The sequence below is a fragment of the Euleptes europaea genome, chromosome 19 (genome assembly GCF_029931775.1).
Source record: "Euleptes europaea isolate rEulEur1 chromosome 19, rEulEur1.hap1, whole genome shotgun sequence".
Lineage (NCBI taxonomy): Eukaryota > Metazoa > Chordata > Lepidosauria > Squamata > Sphaerodactylidae > Euleptes > Euleptes europaea.
The window spans coordinates 17,531,727-17,544,813 of NC_079330.1; the positions used below are offsets into that span (position 1 = coordinate 17,531,727).

At 47.7% G+C, this 13,087-nt stretch overlaps 1 protein-coding gene across 1 annotated transcript; it reads left to right on the forward strand.

Moving 5' to 3' along the window:
• Positions 1-1,154: 1,154 nt before the first annotated feature.
• On the forward strand, positions 1,155-12,459 carry VKORC1L1 (vitamin K epoxide reductase complex subunit 1 like 1). Its single transcript, XM_056865346.1, has 3 exons — positions 1,155-1,381; positions 9,212-9,321; positions 12,179-12,459. The coding sequence occupies exons 1-3, from the start codon at positions 1,188-1,190 to the stop codon at positions 12,403-12,405; spliced, it is 531 nt and encodes a 176-aa protein (XP_056721324.1). The 5' UTR covers positions 1,155-1,187; the 3' UTR covers positions 12,406-12,459.
• The last annotated feature ends 628 nt before the right edge of the window (positions 12,460-13,087 follow it).

Below are 13,087 nucleotides of genomic sequence, written 5' to 3' on the forward strand. Positions count from 1 at the left end.
AAATCTCCAAGAATTTCCCAACCTGGAGCTGTCAACCCTACCCACACCCACCAGTGGCCAGGGGGGACCTGGCAATTCTACTGTCAGTCTACCACACAGGATCGTTATGAGGGTAAAGCGAAGGAGAATTATATTCAATCCCTAGAGCTATATATAAAAACAGCCCTTAGAGCCAGCGTGGTGTAGTGGTTAAGAGCGGTGGTTTGGTGGACTCTGATCTGGAGAACCAGGTTTGATTCCCCACTCCTCCAGATGAGCGGCGGAGGCTAATCTGGTGGATTTGTCCCCCACTCCTACACATTAAACCAGCTGGGTGACCTTGAGCTAGTCACACTCTCTCAGTCCCTCCTACCTCACAGGGTGTCTGTTGTGGGGAGAGGAAGGGAAGGTGATTGTAAGCCGGTTTGATTCTGCCTTAAGTGGTAGAGAAAGTCGGCATATGAAAACCAACTCCTCTTCTTCTTAGAATGCTCCTCAAAGAGGCTTTTTGCATTTTGGAAAATCATAGCACCCGCTAACATTATAGGTTATTCCCAGTGGGTAGCCGTGTTAGTCTGTCTGCAGTAGTAGAAAAGGGCAAGAGTCCAGTAGCACCTTTAAGACTAACAAAAACATTTTCTGGTAGGGTATGAGTAGTAGAAAAGGGCAAGAGTCCAGTAGCACCTTAAAGACTAACAAAAATATTTTCTGGTAGGGTATCATACCCTACCAGAAAATATTTTTGTTAGTCTTTAAGGTGTTACTGAACTCTTGCCCTTTTCTACTATTATAGGCTATGGTAGCAACGGGATTCGAACCGGCGCCTTGCTTCAGCCACTGAATGACACTAAGGGAGAGAGAACGCACACGAGAAACCACGCCCCCTTCTTGCGCTTCCCAATCCAAACACAGGCGCGCGTAAACCTCGTTATCCCCCCCCCCCGCTTCGGCAGCGTAAGTGGGCGGGGCTCGTCTGCGTAAAGCCCTCATGTGCGCGCCCTGCGATTGGTCGCCCGCCCGGTCCGCTGGTGGCCCTTGGCAGCGGGACGCCACGTCCCCGGGCGGAGGGAGGGGAAGGACGAGGTGGAGGGGCGCGGCTTCCCCCCGCGCCAGCCAATGGGCGAGGGGCGTGCGTGGCGCAGCGTCCTCACCTCGCGAGCCAGTCCTCTGCCGCGTCCGCCGGGGAGGCAGGGCAGGGCAGGGCTAAGATGGCGGCGCCCGTCCTGCTGCGAGTGTCGGTGCCGCGCTGGGAGCGGGTGGCCCGCTACGCCGTGTGCCTGGCGGGCATCGCGCTCTCCCTCTACGCCTGCCACCTGGAGCGCGAGAAGGGGCGCGACCTCCACTACCGGTCGCTCTGCGACCTCAGCGAGCGGGTCCGCTGCTCCGCCGCCATCGCCTCCAGGTCAGGCCGCCCGGGCGGGCCTTTGGGTTTGTGCGGGGGGGCGCCTCCCCTCCCCCCCCGGGGTGGGCCACGCGCTCCCCGCAAGGAGGCTTCCGGGCATGGACCCATAGCCGCTCGTTGGCATTGGGAAGTGCCAGCCGAGGGGGGCAGAACCTGGAGGCCTGAAGAGGGAGCCTCTTAGCGAACGGGCCCTGGCTAGGTGACCCGATACGGTTGCCAGGTCCCTCTTCGCCACCGGCGGGAGGTTTTTGGGGCGGAGCCTGAGGAGGAGAGGGTTTGGGGAGGGGAGGGACTTCAACGCTATAGAGTCCAATTGCCATAGGGGCCATTTTCTCCAGGGGGACTGATCTCTGTCGGCTGGAGATCAGTTGCAATAGCAGGAGATCTCCAGCTAGTACCTGGAAGTTATCTGACGAGACAAAAAACCTATGCAGAATAAAAGTATTAATACCATCAACAACAGCACGAGGCTCGTAGTATATATCATCAAGTTTACTGAGTGACTAGTAGAAAGTAAGAACAGTTGAAAAACATACGTAACAGCGAAACTAATGTGGATAACGATAATAAATCAAATATCCCCCAGTGGGGATGAATATAAATGGGTGAATATAACCCATTTCTTCTTTAACTTACCAACGCGAGGTGACGCAACCTTTACTTCACTTGGAGTTCCAAGAACAGGGTGACGCAACCCTTCTTCAAATGGACTTTTCTTTTCTGGACATTGGTGATGTTACCCCACTGGGGGATATTTGATTTATTATCATTATACACCTTAGTTTCGTTGTTACATATGTTTTTCAACTGTTCTTACTTTCTACTAGTTAGTCAGTAAACTTGATGATATACACTACGAGCCTCGTGCTGTTATTGATGGTATTAGTACCTGGAAGTTGGCAGCCCTATGACCCGAGTACGTAGGCTCCAGCTGCTGTCTCTTAGCCACCTCTGGTTTGCACTCTGGGAAGAATAGTCATAATAATACCCAATGTGTGGCTAGTGCTTGCTGTATCTCATACGGCAGGTTTTTAAGGTGAACTGGGAATATTCTTCCCTATAGCATGAGGGAGGGGTGCTCAGAGAGCCTGTGGCAGTGGTGAGGTTGGAACTGAAGTGGGTGGGGCCCAGTTAGGGTTTCCAACCTCCAGGTCCTAGCTGGAGATCTCCTGCTATTACAACTGATCTGCAGCCGATAGAGATCAGTTCCCATGGAGAAAATGGCCAGTTTGGCAATTGGACTCTATGGCATTTGAGTCCCTCCCCAAACCCAGCCCTCCTCAGGCTCTGCCCCAAAAACCTCCTGCTGGTTTCAAAGAGGGACCTAGCAACCCTAGGCCCAGTTTATAACTTGCAGCGTGATGCTGCGCATCTTCGCTCAAACAAGTTAAACGTTTAACTTTACAGATAAGTTTGTATAGAATTGTCGTGTTCGTCTCAACTGCTGGTGCGGTAAAAGCTTGTGGACTTCCCAGGTAGGGCTTTTGATGATGGAGGTAAGATATGTGCACTCTACAGCGTTATTGTTGTTAGTGCTATAGGAGGATGAAATAACTGTGGGTCGGATTGGAGGATTGGTATGTTAGTAAGGATGACTTCACGGTGACGTTAGGGAAGTTGTTTTCATTGTAAAGGTTGGGAAGTCTGAAAAGGTAATAAAAAGTAAGTTCAATGAAGGGAAGGCCTTAATTACTAAAAAGAGAAGAGTCAGCTCTATTTAGCTTTTTGCATCAATTGTGGGTATAGAGAGGATGCAGAGAAGGAACAACTTTGTCTAAATGTATTGTGTCTTTGCCCATGCACTGAATTTAGCTTCTCTGTTTTCTCAGCCAGTTGAGGAGTGGGTTTCTGACAATAAGTTTGGGTGTGAAGATAAATTGCGGACAGTGAGGGCAGAGGGGTTGGGTAAATGGGGCGTGTTCACCTCAGTGTCTAGAACAATGAGGATATGGTTTTGGATTTTCTAACAGGAAGAGGGTGTGGTTGTTAATGCATTGAAGTATGAGAAGGAGAGGAATGGGGTAAGGTTGCTTTCACTGGCAGGGGTGTGACTGGGCTTGTTAGCATTTGACTTTTGGTTTTGGCTCGGTTTCCTACTGTACAGGCTTTGTGGATCGGAGCTTAGCGATGGACCTTGTGTCTGGTGGCATCTGTCAAGCCTGACTGGATGAACAGAGATATTTATAGAGTTTAGTCTGCAAGGACGAGAGTGTGACACCTTGGGGCTGGGAATGGTAGATCAGTGTGGCAGCCATGTTACTAAAGCAGGAACTTGTGCTATGGGTTAGAAGTGAGCAGCTTGGAGGGGTGGACTTGGGCTGGGAAGGTATTTAGGTGTTCAGGGTGACAGTGAGAGAAGTGTCCTCTTCAGGAGTAAGGAACTGCCACAAAGGAATTGGATCACGATGGGTAGCTACGTTTGTCTGTCCATAGCAGTAGAAAAGAGGAAGAGTCCAGTAGCACTTTAAAGCAGGGGTGGGGAACCTTTTTCCTGCCAAGGCCATTTGCACATTTATAACATCTTTCGGGAGCCATACCAGGTGTAGAACTCCCATGGGGAGGAGAGAGGCTAGGGTTGCCAGGTCTCCAGCCACCACCTGGAGGTTGGCAACCCCAGGGGAGGCCACACAGAGAAGGCCTGCAGGGCGCCCCAGCTCCCCCCTCCCAGGTGGGAGGGCAGCCAGCGGTGGGCCCCAGAAAACAAGGCGCCAGGGGGGCGCAGCCCACAGTCGATTGGCAAGGGAGGAAGGAAAACAGAGAAAGAGGAAAAGGGAGGGAGGAAGAGAAAGAGAGAAAGAAAGAAAAGGACGGAGGGGAAGAAAAAAAAAGGATGGAGGGAGACAAAGAAAGAGACAGAAAGAGAGGGAGAGAAAGGAGAAAGAGTGACAGAAAAAGAGGAAGAAAAAAGAGAAAAGCCTCCCCCCACACACACACCCGCGCATACCGGCCTGCGCTACCGGGCCCCAGTCTCCCCACTTCCCCCACACACACACACCCGGCGGCGCACGGAGCCCCAAGCAACCGGGCCCCAGTCTCCATGCGCTCCCCCCCCAGAGTCCATAAAAGCCCCCCCCCCAAGCCCAGTCGGCTCCCGCATGCATGCTCTGCCGCCGGGAGCCGCCAGCCTCTCCCCTCCCCCCGCTGCTCAACAGTCAACAGGCAGCGAGAGGGGCTTACAATGTGCCGCAGCGTTCCTGCACGCCGCAGCTGTAGGGGGCAGCCTTGGGGGAAGCGTCCCTCCCTCTCCCCTCTCGCCGACCAACAACCGACAGTCGGTGAGAGGAAGTCCAAAGGGCACTGCAAGGGCGCTGTAAGCCGTGGCCCCAGGAACACCCTCGGGGAGGGCTGCCCTGCGCCCCGCCTCCGCGGCAGGGTTCCCAGAGCTCCCGAGGGCCACAAAAAATGTCCTCGGGGCCGCATACGGCCCCCTGGCCTGAGGTTCCCCATCCCTGCTTTAAAGACTAACAAAATTTCTAGCAGGGTATGAGCTCTTCTATGCTCACTTTTCTCTACTAAAGGATAGATGGACTCACATTCTACCTGTCTGAAGAAGGGAGCTGTAACTCATGAAAGCTCCCATTAACCCTGCCAGAAAGGGTTAATGCAAACAAGTGCCTAGGAAACATAAAATAACCTGGATTCTTACTCCAAAGGGAAAGCTGTTTTTCTCTGCAGCAGCAAAAATAACAAAGAATCTTGTGGCACCTTAAAAAATAAATCTTTGTTGCGGCAGAGGACACATCATTTTCATATTGCCTGACGAAGTGGGTCTTAACTCATGCCAGTTTATGCCTCAATAAATTAATTTGCCTTCTGTGCCACAAGTCAGCTGTTTTGGCTTTTTGGGGAAAGGTGTACTTTGCTTGAAAAACTGCATTCAGGAAGTGGCGTGTGATTCTTTTGCCAAAGTGATACAGAGTGGCTGTGTGCTACTTCCCTGCTGCTGGACACGTCTCTTATTTGGAAAGCTGTATAATTTTTTTATGCACTGAACACTGTGCTACTCACATCAGATGGTTGTCTGCCTGTACATTTTTTATGCTCTCACTTGTGCAACTTCTTTAGTTACGCTCAAAACTAACCCAGTTAGCCAGGTAGTACAGAGCTGGTGTGGTACAGTGGTTAGAGTGGCAGAGGGTGATCTGGGAGGCCCAAGTTCAAATCCCCAATCTGCCACAAAGCTCCTAGGCGACCATGGACCAATCATGCTCTCGGCCTAACCTGCCACACCGGGTTGTTGTGATGATAAAATAGAAGAAGGGAGAATGATGTATGCCATCCTGAGTTCCTTGGAGGAAGGCTGGGATAAAAAGGTACCAAATAAATAAATGGTGTAGTCGTTTTAAAGCCACTTTCCCTACTTCATTCTATATAAGGCAGCTTCATGTGTTCATGTGATCACCTGGAAGCAATTCTGACTTCTACAGGCAGCTGGCTCTTCTCTCCTTCCAGGCCTGCGCTCAAGGTAAAGTTGACCACAAGAGATGGTGTTGTATACACCATTAGTTGGCTATCGCCAATCAACTGCTGAACCTTAGCATCCACAAAGCATCGTGGCAAAATGTCTGCAGGCGTTTGGTATCTTCCACACTTGAAACGTTCTGCCCGATGCTGCGTAGCTTTTAAACTTGGAAGATTTTTGAACCGCAGGAAAGAGCTGACATATGCGCACCTTGGTGGAAGTGTGGACCAGTTGCCTAGGCGGCTGGTGTTTGGTGTATGTGGAGTTGATGGAGATCCACAGAAAGATGTAGTGAGTCATGACCATGGCCTAGTTTGAGCTGGGAGAAAGGAAGCCTTGTTCTAGGTTGGGAGTCTCTACTGTGCCCAGGAAGGAAAGAAAGCAGCATCTGGGAGACTTCAGACTAGTGATACAGGCCTGGCCTTAAACTGGACACAGATTCTTCTTGCTTGCCTTTTGCTTGCCTCTTGTTCCCTCATCTCCTCTATTTCAGTTGTTTTTAGACTGAAACTCTTCAGGACAGGACCTGCCATCTTGTTTCGCTGTAAAGTAACATGCACCTTGATGGGGCTGTTCAAAAATAATCCACAGGGGTGGAAGTCTAGGTGGGGGAACCGAGAGGTGGCTGGCTGATGATGCTGGAGGATTGTCTCTTAAAAATCGGCCTGCAGCTATGGGCTGTATTTTGATCCAATGGAGGCACCAGCATACGCTCTTCCAGCAGATTAATTTCTGTGTGTGTCATCGTATAGGGGCAAAGGACGGCTTAACCTCTTGCTCCCCAGTGCAAACAGCACTGCATGCTCTGGCAGGAGTCTCCCCTTGTGGAGCTCGACTGCTGACTTTACATGCAGTAGGCCACTGGGTGTGCATGGGGGAGGGGTAAGGGAGGGCTTGCAGGTTTTACGTGTGTGCGTTGCATCAGGGGAGAGCCTCGAGTGAAGGCAGGGGTCAACAAACTTTTATGATTAAAGAGCCAGACTATGTCAAAATTCAGCGCAAGAGATCAGCAGAGAGCCTGTATAAGAAATCCCATTTGCATAACAGAAGACGTACAGTTTAATTTCAGAGGTTAGTCGTGTTGGTCTTCAGTAGAACAGCTGGCTTTCAAGTTCAATAGCACCTTAGAGACCAACTCAAGTTTTGAGGTATGAGATTTCACAAGTCAGAGGTTTCTGACAAAGGGAGCTTTGCCTCTCAAAAGCTCATACCCTGAATATCTTGCAGGTCTTTAAGGTGCTACTGAAATCTAGCTGTTCAGCATGTTGGTTGATTATTCACAACTCGTCTACAGGGCAAACACTAGCACTTGTGAGTCGTTCATCAGGAAGTAGGACATGCAGAATTTCACAATAAGTCATAAATACACACAGGAGCGCCCTGTGTAATTGTTTTAGTGCACTGGCTTCGAGTACTGTGTGATTCCTACTTTGATTACTAGCCACTGTTCACTTCTCTCATTTCCCTTTGTGTAAAGCACCTCTAAGAAGTCCTTTCAATCCCTTCATGTACTGGTTAGTCTAGCATCCCACCAACTCCTTTGACATGATTTGCCGTAAAGATTTAATTGTCCTTTTTTAAAAAGCCATATTTTGTCCCCTGGTGAGTCACAGGTTGCATAGCGCTGAGATCCAGTGTGGTGTAGTGGTTAAGAGCGGTGGACTTTAATCTGGAGAACCGGGTTTGATTCCCCACTTCTCCACATGAGTGGCGGACTCTAATCTGGTGAACTGTGTTTGTTTCCCCACTCCTACACATGAAGCCAGCTGGGTGACCTTGGGCTAGTCACAGTTCTCTTAGAGCTGTCAGCCTCACCTACCTCACAAGGTGTCTGTTGTGGGGAGAGGAAGGGAAGGAGATTGTAAGCTGGTTTGAGTCTCCTTAAAAAAGCAGAGAAATTCAGCATATAAAAACCAACTCTTCTTCTTAATGGGAGCTCATTGAGACCCCCAAGGAGCACATTGAGACCCCCAGGTTGTCAGAAACCCATCACAATTGCAAGATCTTTTAATGGAGAACCGGGGCAGATGACAGACAAACAATCTGCGGGCTGGAATTCGGCTGCTTTAGATTGCTTGGAATTATCCCCACAATCTTGCCAGCTCTATGGCATGATTAGCAGAACCTTGTTCACAATTGGTGCCTCCTTTTTAGTCCCCAGGAAAATCGCCAGACTTAGATGTCTCATCAGAAGTGATGCTTAAGGGGAAAAATGCTGATTCTGTTGCTGGGAAGTTCATGAGCGCAGCAGACTGTGATACTCGCTGTGTTGAAGAGGCCCAGTTCTTTTCTTAAGCTGTTTAAATTTCTCTGTACCTTTTCCTTGGTTGTAATGGGTTGTTAATGTAAGGGAACCTGCCCCTTTGGAGGACCCTCCATGGGGCCCCTTCATTCCATACTGGGAGGGTTGTGCTCCTGCCAGGTTCGGTATGCGGGCTGGAAATCTTACAGGGAGTCAAGTGTGAAAGATGGGGTGTGGCAGGAGATTGCCATTTCTCCACCCCCGATAATCTGCCACTGAAAGCACCCACCCTTTTAGTTCACAGATGTGAAGACTAAAGGGAGCCAGCGTGGTGTAACGGTTAAGAGCAGTGGTTTGGAGCGGTGGACTCTGGTCTGGAGAACCAGGTTTGCTTCCCCACTCCTACACATGAAGCCAACTGGGTGACCTTTGGCTAGTCACAGCTCTCTTAGAGCTCTCTCCACCCCACCTACCTCACAGGGTGTCTGTCGTGGGGAGGGGGAGGGAAGGTAATTGTAAGCCAGTTTGATTCTTCCTTAAGTGGTAGAGAAAGTCAGCATATAAAAACCAACTCCTTCTTCTAAATAAAAAACTGGAAAAGTTTGTTCCTTTTTCCTGATGATTTGCTAATGGAAAAATTGGAAAATTTGGGAAGCACTGAAAACCCCTACAAAAGACAGTCTTTTGAAATGAGTAAAGTAGTTTAAGACAGGTTTTCCTCAAAATGTGTGTGAATATTTTTGTGTAAGACCATCATCGGTATTATAGAACAATAACTCCTGTGTATATTTCAGATCTATACCAGTTCAACGTATTTTCAACGATGTGTTATTCGGGGGAAGATAGTGCTTTGTTTGTACTGTTACATGACCGATAGCATCTTGTTTGTACAGGCTCACTCATGAAGCCAATTGGCGCGTTAACCCAGAGCGTTCTTGGGCAGTTTTCCGGACTTGAGCTACGCAGGATACTTTTCTTGGGGGTGGGTGAGGTATGGGGTGCGGGGCATGGCTGCCCAGCCTGTATGTGATCAGATTTAACCATCGCTGCTTTTCAGGCTGATTGAAACGGGAAGCAAAAGAAGCCAATTCTTACAATGTAGAGTGTTTGGTCCATTGTCTTGCAGATGGGGTCGAGGGTTCGGCCTGCTGGGCTCCATATTTGGGAAGGACAGTGCAATAAACCAGCCGAACAGTGTTTTCGGACTTGTGTTTTATGTACTACAGATGCTACTTGGTAAGTTGTTGTGCTTTTTCCTTTATACTCCTCTTGTGGGCTTTGTGCAGACTTGGTTTCTTTTTTCTTCTTCTCAAAATAGGGGTACAGAAATAAGAAAGAGGAAGGGGATAATACATACATATATACATATATATGTGTATATATATAACATGATATACAGATTGACAGTGCTCAAGCTCATCAAGTCCCTCATGACCCCATAATACTAAATGTGATAAAGCTAAATTAGTCCACCTCATTATCCATTTAATACAGTTAATGACAAAAAGTTATAAACTGCTGTATCTACTTAAAGAAAGTAAATCTTATCTACTATACCGATTGTTGTTGTATTACTACATTAACTGATTCCACAGTATATATTTGTATATGTATTGGTTTCTGAAGACTGGGTTGTACGTTGCCGGGGTGGCCTAGGAAATGTCAAGTTTGCCCCAGCAACTCATGGGTCTCAGCTGCTCCCCTGCCTGTAAAAAGAGAAAGAAGCAACCCCCTTGCAAGTTACAAAAGCTCTCCAGCTTGATTGGCTGTAACAGGTTCTTCCTCGCTGTAGGTGACCAGGTGACCCTATTTAGTCGAGTTAACCGACCTGGGGATTCTGAGGACTCTGACCATTCTCTCCCCCCCCCCCCCCCGGGCTGGCTGCTGACCAGTGTACTGTGAAACGGCACCAGCTGGGTTTTAGATTTTATGGATTATGTTTTAATTGTGAATTATATTTGTATTTTAATGTATAGAATCATAGAGTTGGGACCACCAGGGTCATCTAGTCCAACCCTCTGCACAATGCAGGAAATTCACAACTACTTCACCCTCCACATACCCCAGTGACCCCTACATGCCCAGAAGATGGCAACAAAAACCGTCCAGGATCTCTGGCCAATCTGGCCTGGAGGAAAATTGCTTCCCGACTCCAAAGTCGGCATTACGCTGGGCTTGTAAGAAAGGGCCACGAGAGCCAACCCTTCCTGCCCTCCCTCTCATGATCTGCCTGAGTTCACATAATCAGCATTGCTGACAGATGACCATCTAGTATAATGGATTATGTTAGAAATATTACTGTGATGTCAACCATTCTGAGCCCGGCCTTTGCTGGGGTAGAGCGGGGTATAAATCTAGAAAACAAATAAAAAGTCTGCCTGCAGCTGGGAGGTTGGGGAAAGACGGCTTTTGAGCAAGGATCTGAAGGAGGAGAATGACGGGACTCACTTGTGAGTCTCAGTTCTAGATCTAAGGGGTGTTGGAAGTTCAAAAAGAGGATGGTCACCAGTATGTCCTCTATTACTGCTTCTTCATTACATGTAAAGTGGATCTCAGGAGCTGGATATCTTCCCTATCCTTGCATAGGGTCTGTCTCCCTTGTGCTCCAAAGTCCTGCACTTTGCTGCTTCATTAAATAAGGGGGTGGTGATTGCACATCTTTTCGACGAGGATCAGTACCTCTGCTAGGGGTGTACAGCCTTCCCTGGAGGAGAGGCATGTCCTCTGTTGTGGCTTCACAGTACTGCACAATGATCTGTGCCTGTGTGTCTTTTAGCCTAGTGAACCCAAACATACTCAACATCACTTTCTTGGTGCAGAAATAACGTTGTTAGGTGATCGGGAGCACCCTGCGTGTGATTATGTTCCTCCCCTTCAGACTTGCGTGTTCTTCCATCCTCTTTTCCCCTCCATCCCCTCTCACGCTGCATTTCCCTTCCCTTGTCAGAGCTAACCACGCTGCAGCACTGGGCACGAGCTGACCTTTATGCTAACCATGGCTAGCTGCAAACCCAGGTTGCATGGTCAGCATGATAATTGGTTGCATGCAATACTGTACTGTTGTTAGCTCCATAAAAGGGAAGGCCATCCATCTGATGTATGTGTTCTGTGTTTGTTTTTTGTTTTTTTAAAAACTATTGGTGGACTGTCTCTTAAAAAAAAAAAAGCAGCCTGGAGAAAGATTGGAACTTGGTTGTTGAAGAGAGGCTTAATGTACGAACTGGATGGAAGCTTGGACACATTGCACTGGGTGCAGTATGACCTAGATGCAGCTGTGCCATAAAATGTGTAATCTACCCACCTGCTGAAAAGAGAACTTGCACGCGAGAGGGAAGAGAGAAGAACGCAGGAACCTGCAGGGCACTTGCGGTCTGTTAATCAGCGTTAGGAGTTTGGATGGTTTGCATCTGCACTGTTTCTCAAAGCTTTCATCACTGAATTTTTTTTAATGACTCTTGATTTAAGATTTTAATAACAGGAAAAGAAGTAAAACAGATTCGAGTCCAGTAGTACCTTAGAGATCGAGATTTCCAGCTTTCGAGAGTCAAAGCTCCCTTCTTCAGATACACAGTAGCATAATCTATGTGGATTCTAATAGCTAGCTAGATGTACATTTTTGTCTATTAGAAGTTGCAGATATAACCACTGAATTTAAGTCTTTCCCCATGATGTGTCCAGATGTGAATAATCAGTAAATACAAATCAAATGATAATTTTGGGGCATCTGCTTTGTGGTACTTCTTTCTCTATAATTAGTAGAATAAGTTGGGTTATTACTTTAAGCTGCGAAGACACCTTATCTGAGATTTAAAATTACTGAAGCTTTTAGTGTTTGTTTAAGATTGATGCTTGCTTGTTTGGCTCAAAATGAGTAGCATGTTATTGCTGTGGCTGGTAAACTCTTAACAGGAGTTTAAAAAAAAAAACCCTGTCTGTTCCGTCCTGGTTTCACTGTTGAAAACATTGACCTATCTTTTTAAAGGTATGCTTCATCATGATAATTGTGCCATGTTACGGCCAGAATCCTTGTTGGTAAGGTGGATTTCAAGACCAAGACAAAGTAGCAGTAACTGCTCTGTGTTCTGCTTTCCAGGTATGACGGCAAGTGCGGTAGCGGCTCTAGTCCTCATGATGTCCTCCATAGTGTCTGTAATAGGATCCTTGTACCTGGCCTACATTCTATACTTTGTGCTGAAGGAATTCTGCATTATCTGTGTTGTCACGTACTTGCTGAACTTCATTCTCTTTATCATCAACTACAAACGACTAGTTTACTTGAACGAGGCCTGGAAACGCCAGCTCCTCCCCAAACAGGATTAATTTCCCTGTGAACTTTTGGCTGACGGAATCTGAAGACCCGACTTCAACTTAAGTTTATTTCACAGTAAAAGAGAAACTTTTTTTTTAATTCTTATTGGACGCTTTTCCCCGAGAATCATAACTGGCTTAATTACAACCTATGAGGAAGGAGCCCCCTAAATAACTTCTGTGCTAACCTTCAAGTCGGTATGGTGAGGAACAGCAGAGGTAGTTCTCATCCAATCAAAGATGAACTTTAACTCTGCTTTGATGGCGTTTCTTAGCTGCAGATTCTTACTCTGTCCTGTCTTCCCCATTCCCTCTCCCCCCAAAAAATATTTAAAGTTGGAAACACTTGCTAGGAAGTACCTTGTGCGTGCATAAATTCAGTTTTTGGGGTCTAACGGAAGACATGATCATGATAACTTTATTCTAGACTTTAGAGGTACCATGCAAAGATGTTGCCGTGTTTACATTATGTGTGTCTGTCTGTGTAGCTGATGGGGTTTGAAAAGCATAGGTGTGACTAGACCACTCGCTGCAAAATTGTGCGTGACGCTAGAAAGGGCTGGCCGTACCTTTGCAAAGCCAGAGGCTTGTCACGACTCGGCTGGCTTTGTTTAGAAGCGTAGCGACCTTGAAGAATCATTTGTCCTCTTGTTGGGAGATTGTTTTAACTAAGTGTTTGTTCAAACACAGGCTA